Source organism: Melopsittacus undulatus, chromosome 5, assembly GCF_012275295.1.
Source record: "Melopsittacus undulatus isolate bMelUnd1 chromosome 5, bMelUnd1.mat.Z, whole genome shotgun sequence".
In the NCBI taxonomy this organism is placed as follows: Eukaryota; Metazoa; Chordata; class Aves; order Psittaciformes; family Psittaculidae; genus Melopsittacus; species Melopsittacus undulatus.
In genome coordinates this window covers 21,448,842-21,462,329 of record NC_047531.1, presented here as the reverse complement: position 1 = coordinate 21,462,329, position 13,488 = coordinate 21,448,842, and the positions used below count along the sequence as shown (strand labels likewise).

Sequence of the window (13,488 nt, the reverse complement as noted above, 5' to 3'; positions counted from 1 at the left end):
GCATGGAGGCTAAATTTTAGCCAAGCTATTTCTTTCATGATGTAGCTGTTATCTTTCTCATTTATGTCTTGAATAGGTGTTGATAAATGTTCCCATTTGCAGTAAAATTCAGAGGCAGAGAGTTTCATCTTAGTTTTGCAGTGACCATATGTGATCAGGAACTATTTATATTGATCATCACAATCTAATTCAAAGCAGAGAGCAAAACTCGGGATGTTAAAGCCTTGGGCAAAATTGTTATAATTTACTGTTATGGGGAAAACCTGATGGTTAGCTGCTTAGATTAAAAATCCCTGAGAGTTTTCCACAGGAAAGTTTTATTAAAGGCATGCCATGATAAATATAGTTATACAGCACTCCTTGCTCACATATATACTTACATATATATTTATGTATCTGTAAAAACTAATTCCCTTGCCTATGTTAAATGACATTTTAGATATTTAAGGAGGGAAAAATCTTTATAATACCATGGAATTATTTGTATCAGTTGTATTGCCTTTTTCTCACTTCTTATATTTTATTCAGCTCAAACAAATTCTTTTTCCTCCCCCAAAATGCCCAAAGCTAAACCCAGAAAGATCAGTCAGCTTCCTCAGGATAACTCATTCCTGTAATCATGTCTGTGTGGAAACATTTTATCTGAGCATAACTGGTTTTGCACCATCGAAATATTTAGCCCAGCTTGAGGAAACCAGTTTGGTGTTCTCAAACACCAGGTTAGTGCTGTGAGCTGGGGTAAGGCTGCACTTCCTGCCTGGGTATGCATTCAGTTGATCTGTGGGACAGGGACAGTGAAGGAGAGGGAGCACAGGTTCCCCCATCACCACATCCATGCATGGCAGTGCTCAGGCTTGACGGTGGTGTGTGGTGATGAGTTTTGTCCCAGCAGTGCAAGCTGGAGCTGATGCTGGCCTGGAATGCCTGAACCCTGTAACCAGGACTGAGAGAGGGGAACAGGGCAGCCCTTCTCTTGCTTCCTGAGATGGCACTGTGTGTCCTGCAGGGCTTTGCCCACTCCTGGGACACAGGCAGGACCCAAGCCTGTACGGATCATTTCTCTGCTGTGCACTTATGAGGTAGGTATAGTGAGCTGTACTGCAAGAATTGGAGACGTGACTCCCACAGTTCAGGCAGGGGTGCTCAGTTTCATTCAACATCATCTTAGTGAGGAGCACACGGCAGCCATGGCCCTGGGGACCGCAATGGGACTGTGGATGCTGCCAGAGATGAGCTGCTGTCATCCTCAGGTGGCACCAAGCTCTGTGCCACAGGTAACCATGCCCAGCTGTCATTCCCTGTGAGTGCATGCATCACTTACATGTGTATGTCCATCTCTATGAGGCATTTTGGGCAATTGTAGATGGTACCAAAGTTACACTCTCAAACTCGTTACAGTCTGGCAGAGTTATATTCTGGCCACGTTTATAGGATGGACTATTAAACTGATACAATGGGTCAGACTACATGCTGAGAAACACTAAAAAGCCAGCCTCATGTATCCCCTTCATGGATCCTGAAAGTCCACAGGTTGCAGACTGCAACCTGGGCAAATTTCTGTTCAGCATACAGCGGTATATATTTAAATGCATGTATTTTTCCTTTGTACGATAGCTTTTGAACGCAGGGCACCCTTGCCAGGAAGGTTTTTCTTGTCCCAACCTTGTGTCTGCATTTGTTTCTCTACAAAGCCATGGAAAATTGTCAGCTTGGAGATAGCAGTTTAGCTGGATCAATTTTCATTTTTCTCTGTACATGGCGTGCTGCCAGCAGGTTAGAGTTGAGGACCAGGCATCTGGAATCTGAAGTTCTATTCCCAGCTGTTCCATTAACTTGTTCTCCAACCTTAGGCAAGTGGGTTTGGGGTTATTTTTAATTGCATCAACAGAAACAGTGTGCCACCTCAGAGGGTTTAATTAATGTCTGTAAAACATTTCAGGATTGTTGGATGAAGACAGGACTGATTCCACATGGTACCCATGGTGTCTAATGGCCAGGCCCAGGGCATGCCAGCCCTCTGTTTGCAGAGCAGGCACTAGGACACTGGTATCAACCTGATGTATGAGCCACTTGGTTCCCTTCGCTCCCTACCTTAGGCACCTGCATCAACTGCCAATTTCTTTTCTGAGCTGATCATGTTAAAGCTCTAATTGTATTGATTTTAGAGCAAATAGAATTGATTTTAGAGTAAATCACCTGGAGATTGTGGGGGAGATCCAGAGCCCATTTAAATCACTAGGGACCTTCCATACACTTCGGTGGATCTGGGGTGAGCAAGGGCAATATTTGCAGCATAGTAACAGTCAGATCAATTCTCCAACTATGATAATACTTAAGATCATGTTGAAAAGATAAGGAAATGAAGATGGAGCTCATCCAATCAATTCATCAGCTTCTTTAATTACCTAACAATCCTGTCCCATTACTTTCTTGTTATAGGCGTGGGTGATATGGCTGACAGATAGACACAAACCAGATCATTCTCAATATCCTGAAGTCCACATTCACACAACAGAATTTGGCTTCTTCCCTGTTTTGAACAATAAACTGAGATGAAAAGGATTGTGTTGCTAGTTATGTGAAACATTTTAAGTGAACTTGAAAAGAAAAAAAAGCCTGGTTTACGACCAAATCAAATAGGTTTTTAGTCTAATGAGCAGTGGCTAAAAATGCCCTGTGTCACATTCTTGGATCTTACATCCAAGCAAAACACCCACTAATTCTAACAAGAACAGAATTCAACCCTATTTGTAAAAATAAAATATGCAGGCTTATAAGGCTGAAATTTCCTCAGTGGAGGAATTTCCTGTAGTAAAAGAAATCCTCATTAAAACAAAAAGAATCAGGGAGAAGTGCCACTGAGAATTTAAAGTATCTGGGTTTTTTATCAAGCACTGCACATGTAATATTTTGTGCATATAGATAGCCCATGACTGAGCCCAGCTGTACACTGCTAGAATAACAGATCTGTCTGCATCAACCTTTGTGCAGAAGCTTGTAAATAGAGGAGAGTCACAGTGAAGTCTGGGAAAAAATAACTATGAAGCATAAGGCAGCTGTGAACATGACTTACCTCTGTGGTGCAGCCATTCCTCAGTGAAGCTAAAAGGGTCTCATAGCTCTAAGGAAAAAGAAAAAGGGGGCAGGAAACTTTTATTTCCTTAAAATCTTAACATGTGCTTCTTCAATGTTTCTGCAGGAGCAGCACAATGGTCAGAGCTATGAAAGTGCAGATACTTCATGGATGATCTACAGACTTCCTAATACAGCTATCAACATATAGACCAGTTTTCTCAGAGCTGCTGGTAACTGCAAAAGGTAGGTTTGTGCGGGGTTATGTTTCTAAGATGCTTTTTAGATTAACTTCTCTTTATACCTCCAGAATCCAGAGTTAGTTGTGACCTTTGAAATGTCTTTATTCTTCTCATCATTGTTTTGACTCTCTATACTCCAAACTAAGAGATCATTAAATAAGCTACATTTAATTTAGGTGCTTCTAACAATTAGCCCTGTAAGCTACTCCTGTCTCTAGATCCACGGAGAGCACCATGAGTGGTGCCTGGGTACGAGAGCATCTCTTGGTGCTAGCTTTGCTACCGCAGCACTGGAGATCGATGACTGTACCATGCTTGACCAAGGTCTACTTATTGTACCATCGCTGTTTCAGTGCTGGAGCAGACCTGGCTGAGCAATGCTGCCTGTATCATGCCCTGCTGCAGTTCATGCCAGGCTCAGATCTTTGGCAATGGAAAGAGGAGGGGAAAAGGGGGGAGATTTTAGCAGCACATTCCCAGTTTGCTCTCTAACACTGTTCCGCCTGAGAGTTGTAGCCTGCCTTTTGGCTTCCTGCATGTCAGCAAGGTAGGAAATGGTGTATTCACAGTGATTCTCAACTGGGGAGACCAGTCCTGGGGGTTACTCTTGTAGCAGCCATTGCTCAGAACAGTTTCTTCTGGTCTTGAGGGCTACATGCCTATGAAGGCAGCCATCTCCTTCCTCAAAGCTTGGCAAGGCTCAATGACCTGATCCTCTCCCAAGGCCCCACTGCTGAGGCCTTGCAGTGATCTCATCTGTCCTTGGGTTTGTCACTTGCTGAGAGAGGCTAAAACTAGCATCCTTTCTCAGCAGAGTGTTAACAGAAAGGTTTTGGCCACAGACATTCCAGTTGGTCATTGGTAGTGGAGCAAAACTTCTGATAAGTCTCTGAAATCACCTGTCAGAGAGCAGTTTTGGGTTAAGTAGGAGCTAACCTAAGGCCAGCCTGTCAGCCAGTAGCACTAACACCCCACAAACGTCTGCTGGCCCAGCAAGCGGGGTGATGGCCATTGCTGGTGACCAGCACAATAGGACTGCTTGCAGGGCAGAGCCTTGCAGCCCAGCTGGCAGTCCTGCTGCTTACCCCTGCACATGTGTGCAGGCCCCCAAAGAGAAATTGCTTAAAAGTTTAAAGTTAATAATTCAGCACTCCTTTGATTTATGAGTTTTAACTAGTGCAGAATGTGTGTCCTACCACATCACTTCAACCTTGAAATGGATCACAAAGAGATGTGATTCAGACTCTAAATGTTTAAAACCAGAATCTAATCTTAGATACCTTATGTATGCTGTCATCTCAAAACCCCGATAAAGACAGACAATGATGGACAGCACAGATTGAAATTAAATTCAAGCTCTGTATTAAAAAACCTGCCCTACTAATTCACATGAATGATTAACCACAAGGAAACTAAAGTCTGAGTTATAGCAGTGCTGAAGTGGTCTGTGTCATCACTGTCTTGGTTAACCTTAGAACAGAATAGTCCAAAACCACCACACAGGGAAAGGACATCATCTCCTCTTTCCCCTCTTTTCTCTCAGAGATGCAGTTAAAATATTAATATTTTACAGTTAAATGGCAAACAAAACGTTTCTAATCTTCCTTTCACTGGAAAGAAAGAGAAAATCAAACCATAACCTAAATCAAAAGCTATAATGGCACTTGGGCAGTTACAGGCTCTTACTATAGATACATGGGTCAAAGCAATCAGCATCTGAATCTTCACACACAACAAGCAGAAACAGAAGTCAACACAGCTCTCCATCGAATATTATTGTAAGAAGAGTAAGCGCACCAGGGTATGACCCTATTAAATACCAAACCTGTAGCTCCAGAATAGCACAAAACCCAGATGGATGATCTCATCTCGAGCAGTAATGTGCCAGAATACAAATAGAGGATTGCAAATGCTTCAAGTGCACAAGAAAAACAAAATAAGACTGTTAAAATAAAAGGTGGAACATTATATAATAATAACTGAGCAGAATGAGGGATGCCAGACCTGCTGCTCCTGCTGAAACTGATGGTGATCTTTCTGTTCCCTTAGCTGGACTTTAAGGCCTCATTATGGGTCTTCTGGATGCTATAACCTTATAGCAGCCTCACAAACTAAAAGCAGCAATGAGGTTAAACACCCCCATCAAGTGAACGAGATGTTGATATTTAGCCTTTTCTAAAGGCTAAATAATGGTAATGTCTGTATTGGTTTTTAGTTTGGGGCTAGCATAGTGCCCCCACCAGTCTAGGTTAGAGGGTGCTGCAGGCTTCAGGTGGACAAAGGTCAACTCTGAAAGGTCAGTTGCATATCAGGTATGAATATTATTGTATGTAACCAGTGGGTGTTTATTAACAAAACAAACACAATTTAGTTTGGACAGATGGAAATGTTTCATATTCAGTAAGGCTTTCTGCTCTGGCATAAAAAAATCACTGCTATCATTTCCCAATGAGCTGAGACTTTCAGGGCCTGCTTGCCCATGGGGGATTCAGGTATGAAAAGTAAGTGCATGACTAATCCAGGCAGTGATTGTTTCCTTCCTTGGGCTTTCAGAGGAATGTAGGGTTGTGTCCAGCAAGTGCCACCGAAACACAAGGTGAAAACCCACATGAAGAAGGATCACATGAAAGAGGGCAAGGAAACCAGGCAGACCCACACTAATGATATTCCAAATAACATCCTGGAGGCAGCTTTACAATTATGAGTATTGCCACGGACCCAGATGCAGATGCAAGAAACATGGATTTTGGTTTGGTTTATACCCCATGGATTGGTGTCCAGGCTCTGCAACTAGCAAGTATGATCTCTTACTGAATAGGAGCATAGCCACAGGAGGGGGAAGATTAGGCGTATCAAAGGAATACATTTTTCATTTCACTCCTTTCTTGTTACAGTAGATTAAAAGGGGGGGGGGGAAGAGTTTTGTTCAACATTCAATTTTGAGGAGAATTAAATAAGCCAAAAACATTGTTCAGAATTAGAGCAGTGAATAAAGGATTTCAAAAACACAGTGTGTGGTTCATGGTGGGGTTTTTATTTCCTTTTAAGATGAGCCATATACAGCTATTGTCCCCTGTCCCACTGAGGAAATAGTTTCTTTCTGAAGTGTTCAATCTATTAAGACACATAGGTGCTTTAAAAGCTTAAAAAAAAATAAGGCAAGCACTCAAACTCTCTTCTGGTTCAAATGGCAATTATCTGAAAAGCAGCAAAGAAACAGGAATATGTGGATAAATGAAATAGCTTTTGATTGCCTGGCTATGAATGATAGTAGGATTTGTCCTCTTTGGGAATGACACGCAGTAGCTCACAGTATACACCGGCAAGATAAAAGTCAGCCCTGAATGACTGGTACAACAGCAGTGATCTTATATAACATGGATGGTTATTACAAGCCTGAACAGGAGCAGCCACTTTCTTCTCTAATGGATGGAGAAATGCTCCTCATCACCAAGCCGTAAGTGGGCATGAGCAAAACTCTTAAAAACTTCCTGCTAACCATGGGTCCAGAAAGTCTCTTTTCCTTCATTTCTGCAGGGATTGTTAAACACTAAGACTTCCACGGTCATTGTCAGGCTCCATCAAAACAAAGGCTAACAAAAGAGGAAGGCTGAAAGACCAACTCTAGTTTACAATTCCACCATTCAAACCCATCATTCATCAAACAAATGTTTTCTCAAAATAAAGACAGAAACACGGACTAGGCAAGCACAGAGCCTGAGAAAACAGTTACTGATCATTTTAACATGTGTGCTGCTGTCATTGATTCTCTAGGGAATCCCATGCTCCAGGCAGATCTGGCAAAGCAGACCTCTAAGAAGAGAGGAGCTTGTGTAACAGAGAACCTGGAAAGCTTCAGGTGCTGAGCTTGATAGTGTTGAACTGGGAATGAGGGATGAAAGCAAGTCACAAGGACACTGTGCTGAGATTTACAGTGCAACAACCCTAGTGACTCAAAGTGCCACTTTCCAGTCCTTCAGAGTGTAAAGCAGAACAGCACAGGGCTTGAGCCAGCCGTTGGGAAAAGAATGGCAGCCAGCCATCCTCCTTTAAACTTCTGAAGCTGACAGTCTCACTGCTCTGACTGTGAGAGGAAAAACCCCAAACAGCTTCTCCTATAAGCTTTTTCTGAGAGAAGACAATAGACTTGGAAGAGGCCCTGAGAGAAAGCAACCCCTGCTCAAGATCGAATTCTGTAGCAAGGAAGTTCTCAGAGAACTGTTACAACCACACGCTTAGGTACAAATGGGAAACCTGAGTGGACCCTTAGTTTATCAGGGTAAATGGAGGTGTTGCAGCCATGGGCAGTTTGTGAAAGTGGGGTTTCCTTATCCCATTTAGAGACTTTATTTAAGGCTGTACAGGTACATGCTATCAGGCCATACTATGGTTGAAAGTGGTTATGCTACTAACAGGACTTGAGAACCTGGAACAGTAAAGGACTGGCCACAAAATCTCATCAGTGCTATCAAATCCAGAACAGCTGAATTTCAGGCTGAGAACCATTTCAAGTCTTTATGCAGCTGGCTAAAAATCCCATAATTATGACAGTTTGGGTATTTGCGAATTCATGAATTCCAGTCTGAGTTTCTGAATTCCCTGTATGGTTCTGTCTATAGTCATGGCTCTTCTGGCCTTCAAGAGGTTGCACAGCTCCTCAGGCTGAGCAGGCTGAGACACGTATGTCCAACACAGCAGTCTGCAGAAGAGGGAGACTCAAGTACGGCTGGAACAGACCGATCAGAGAAACCATCTTCAGGAAGCACTATGCCTCACACATGCAAGCTAGCCAAGAGCCCCTCCATCCATAACTGCTTGCTTATAATCTGTAGCATGCAGAGTGGCAAAAAGATCTTGTAAGGTGTCAGAGGGAAACCTGGCACTAAAGAATAAAGAGTATATTCCTGGCCAGAAGCAAAAAGCCCCAAATTTCTCTTCAGCTGGGTGAGTTGCTCCATATTAGGCAAGTAGGGGCATCATCTGAGATCTCTATGTGCTTGTTTGCTGGTGAGGAGACAAGGAAACCCTTTGGAGAGGCTACAGTGAGCAGCAGGATTCACACTTCCTGGTGGTGGTTGACAGCTTGCACCCATCTCTGAACTGTGTCTGGGAGATATCCAGTCAGGGGAGTTTTGTTCATAAGTGCCCCTATGGAGTACAGTGGTTCCCATTATGCAGAGGGAAGATTCTTGTGCTCAAAGAAATGCCCTGTAGAGGGGTTCCAGTAGGGATGAAAAGGAGGGAGACCACCAGTGTGCTTTTTTCTTTTATCTTGCAGATGAAGCAGATGGCAGGAGCAGCAGAAACCAAAGGAGGAGCATGAAGCCTTTAAAAATCAGATTGCTAAAATTGAAGCACAGGGAAAATTGAAGCCAAAAACTAGGCCTGGACAAAACCGAGCACCAGAATGGAAAAGCAAGCACTGGAGGAGCTTAGCTGAATGGGGAAAGAATAAAGTAAACCAACTCAGTTCTTAAATTCAAATTCTGATTCTGTGCTTTCAGGAGAGGAGTCTTAGAAAAACTGAAGAACTGGCATTGTCTCCTTTGTAGCTGCAGCTGCTCACAGTCACTGCCTCCATGCTCCCAAACACAGGCAGTGCCAAAAGGCTGCCGATTTCCCAGGATGTAGAAAAAGAGCACCCCAGAGTGACCATCACAAGCTTGCACATGCCAGGAGACACACATGCTTGTCTAACAGGTAAGAAAGGCTCTGCTGCGGTATGCCACAGCTCACGGCAGCTCATTATCACCCACAGCTGCTCTGCATCGAGTCACTGATGGTGGTGGAAAATGTAATGTTCCCACTGAAAGCCTTACTTGCTCAAGCAGGGCTTTCTGATCTCTCTGGAGAGGTGCTGCTGAGCCTGTGTATTAATGGGCTTTCAGGTCCCAAGATAGATTTATCAGGCAAGAAGCCCTCACTACAGGATGTTGCACTACACACACTTCTCAAGAATACTCTCATTTTTCAGAGCAAATGCCCATAGAAAGGGCATGATGTCAGGCGTACCATCTGCAGGATGCGCTGTGCTCCTCCATTACTAACCGCAGACTGACAGAGGCTGCTGCTCTATCACCCCTGGAGGAAGCATTACAAATCTCTTTCAGCACCCACCCCCCAGTTTCAGTAAAGATCCATGACACTTGGTGGAAATAAACAACATTGTATTTGATTTACAATTAACAGGATTTACAAATAATGACAGAGAAACAGATTAGCCATGAAATTAGGATGCCTTTGCTGATGAAGGAGTAGCTGGCGAAGCACCTTTATGCAGAAGTCATGTACCTCAGTCCTAAACAGTGTAAAATAACTTACAGCCCAGGCAGGTTCAGGAATGATTATACACAAATACAAGGAGCTGAGTACAAAACAAATCAAGAAACCCCTCCCAGCCAACTGGGCAGGAAACCAGCTCTGGTGAGGCTTTTGACTGCTGGAAACTGAAGGAAAGGCCCACTGACAAATACTAGGAAATTGTCAAAAAGGATGGGGGAGATATATCAACAAACAGTAAAAGCCACTGTGTGACAACCTACCAGGCAGGGAGAGCGGGCAGCAGACACTGCGTCAGCTTGCTGAGAATCAGCAGAGTCCGGGCGCTTGGCAGGACAGTGAACGAAGGAGTACAGATGGCAGCGCTTCATTAAAATGCTACGTTACTGCCAAAGACTTGCGAGACAAAGAGGAATAAAGTTCTCTGATGTGCAATACAGCAATTTAAGAAGACGTACCTAACCTTTTGATTTGTACGGAGCTTACCTCTGTTGTAAACACACACTTCCTGACAAGTTATTTCAGTTTGCTTTGCTATGGATCATGGTGTGTGTTCAATCAAATGCAGCATTCCAAGGCTCAAAACTGACTGAGTGGTTTCCAATAGACGGGTATATGATTTTTCCAATATCATACTAGTATTTTACATCACAAATACAATAAGAACAAGTGATGGTATTTCTAGGACAGTTCCAAGATTCAAATAAAAAAATCGTCAGAACCATTCTAAAATAAGATATTATACATAATCGAATCATGTTAAACAGCACACTCTCGGCAAGCAGCTAATTACAAGCATTCTGCTGGTCATGTTTTTCACACAAAAGTCATTCAATAGCACATAAATATTTCTTTTCTGATCTGCTTCTTTTTACAAAACCATTCATCAGATTCACAGAATTAGTACAAGTAAGGCACATTAGCATATATCATAAAACTCACAATAATAACAAAGAGTTGTAAAGTTTTAAGGACTAATTCCTTCTTTGCAGTGATTTCTGAACTGCACGAAGCTTTATCAGTAAAACCCTCCTACACTGACATTACTCTTAGTTCCGTCACAGCCAGCCGTGGTGGGTGCAATATTGTGCATCACCATGGACATAAATAATTAATTTAAAGAACTGTGTGTGACAGCAAATCCCATTTTCAGATCTTGCAGAGAAATCTGACACGTTCAGGATGTTCATTATGAGCACAGACTAAGTTTTAGAGCTACATGGAAGTCAATTTCCAGTTATCAAAATAAAAGGGGATATTGCATGGGTCTCTGAGAATGTTATTGTTTTCCTAGTACAAATATTGCTTAACCTAGAAAGGATGCTATAGTATTGAATTTACTTGCATAATGAATCCTAAATGCTGATGTCTCAGATTCTACTAAATTAAAAGAACTATAGGGTTTCCTTCTTCCTCCCCCCACCCCGCCCCAACCAAAGGACTCTCTGTCCCACAGAAGATTCATTTACACACGACACAGCTTTTAATTAGAAGCATAATTTATAGTAAAAATTTTTTACATTACACCTCTGCTATCAAAAAAACATGAAATCTTTCATTTAAAGTTGTAATTATACATTAAAAAATAGAACACTATTTCCTTAACAGGAAGAATGAATTTGAACATCTTCAGATCAGATTTCTTTATTGCGGCTTTTGAGTCAAAGGTCAGTCACTTTATTCTCTAACGCAGCTGCTATTTGCTGTAAACGGAAGGCAAGCTGCATTTTTTGTGCAGCTGGATCCTCTTCAAGTGCATTTATAATCTGGAAGAAATAAACACAGAATGTTTAGAATCATTTAGCTTAAAATATATGACAGTTTCTGGACCCAGCGTTTGATGCTACGTGGGTTGTAGAGTCTTTTGCATTGACTCTATACCAAAGATAAAGTCCATCTAGGAGGTCCCGTGTTCTATTTTTACACAAAGGCAATAAAAATGATTGTCTCCATTACTTTATCTAAGTTGTTGTAATGTTTCCCCGTATGCTGGGATCCAAGCAAATTAATATGTAGGACTTTATCTTGTGAAATATTACATTCCAAGATGGAATATTATAGCTATTTATCTTTATAAACAATCTTTATCTTTTATATCTTTATAATCCTTTATATATACCTCTTATATTTTTATAATCTTTTATTCTTTATAAATATCTTTATAGCTATTTAAGAAACAGTGCATTTGCTTACAGCGCACCCTACAAGGCTTAAGGGTCATTTATCAGCAGTAATTAAGCCCCATCCCCATGAGCTTTGGTTATGAGATGCTCCTGGGTGGTCCATGCACAGGCATGAGGTAGGGCAATGCAAAATCTCTTGTGTCTGTAGGCAATACGAGGAAAACAGCCTGGCCACGGCATCAGAGAGCTGCCCTTTGGCTCTCACTGAGAAATGCCAAGGCTCTGGCGCAGCACCACGTAACTCGGGAAGAAAAGAGCTCATCAGAGGAGCTCCTCAGCATCCCTCATGCTGCCCCTGCTCTACAAAACATATATAGGAAGGTATGACTTGAAGACACCAGGGATTTGAAAACAAGAGCTAGAAAAGGTCAACTGTTATGAGAAGGCTTTTCTTCAAATAGAGTTTTTTAGGGCTTCTCAATATCAAATTTCAAAGGTTTTGAAAGGTTTTAATTTCCATCATCCTTTAGGAAAACTCTTCCACCAACTATTAGATTTCTCTACTAGAAGAATGTGTTACATGACAAAACTGTTCCTTTTCTAAGACTGGCTTTATGAATAGAAGTCAGACACTCTAATCAAGCAGGAACCTTTAGCTTCTGTTTAAATACTATATCAACTAGCAAGTACAAGAACTGCAGACATAGAGTTTGCCTGTCACTACCTGTGGTTCTTACTACTTCTTGCACATCATAGACAATGGAGATTAATGCAGTCACTATCAATCTAGGCAATAATTTCATTTTGAAGGCTGGTATAGCATTTGAGTTTCAAAGAGTGAAGCAGATTTGTTTGGAAATAATTATTTTAATGGATCTGGTTTTAAAGTGTGAAAACATTTTTACAAGACAGAGTTAATAAATACTTATTACTGTATTTAAATTAGGTCTAATTTAATTTGATATTGTTTCCTTAATTTAAACAATTACATCTAGCTATAACTCCTCAAAGCTAGAATAAATAATTCATGATTATCTCTGCTGGTGAATATATCCTTCATATAAATGTGGACAATTAGAATGTACCCACTTAGTCACTGTCAAGCCCTGCAGAGATACAGAAGGTACAGCGCATGCTGGGAACCACTGCGTCAGTAATAAAGACAAGGGCAGCTGCAAAATGTTCCAATTTATGCAAATTAAAACATTTTGATGGAAAATAAATAAGCTCCATTAATTTTACTGAATGGTTCTTGACAGATTATCTCCATAACTCTGAATTAGCAGCCTTTGCATCAGATGCACCTTGTTGTTACACAGTGATGTATGCGGAAGCAAGAGCTGTAGCCACACACTGGGACTTGCTGTCTGCCACTGTTGAAGTTCCACAGACTGGTGACTCCACCTGACCCTGCCACCAAATATGAAGACACGAGGGGAAGCAGGGACACAGGGGTGTGGAAGAGTCAGGGCTTTCTGGTTCAGTCGTCATCTGGAGTCCCTGTGGGTCTCCGTAAGAGGTCAGGCCACAGATCCATTTAGGAAGGTGTTGAAAGCCAGCTTGGTTGGTGCGGGGGATGAGGAAACCAATGCCACCAGGTTGGCCTGCATTCCTCTGGCTGCTTCCCCTACCAACCATTGTTGCAAGACTTCTCAGACTAATTTGATTTTCCCTGCTTACATCTGCTTAAATGCTGCAACAGGCTGGCTGCTCCGGTACAAAGCAGCTGCAGTGAAGCTGAGGATGAGACTCACTGACTTCAGTGCTAAACA

General features: G+C 42.0%; 1 protein-coding gene across 2 annotated transcripts in view; it reads right to left on the bottom strand.

Moving 5' to 3' along the window:
- Positions 1 to 9,464: 9,464 nt before the first annotated feature.
- The window catches only part of PLXNB2 (plexin B2), a 252,062-nt gene continuing 248,038 nt past the window's right edge, over positions 9,465 to 13,488 (bottom strand). For both annotated transcript variants that reach the window (XM_005146097.3, XM_031046334.2), the window contains exon 39: positions 9,465 to 11,359. In XM_005146097.3, coding sequence (XP_005146154.2) covers positions 11,255 to 11,359 — 105 coding nt within the window. In that variant the 3' untranslated portion in view covers positions 9,465 to 11,254. The remainder of the gene's footprint in view (positions 11,360 to 13,488) is intronic.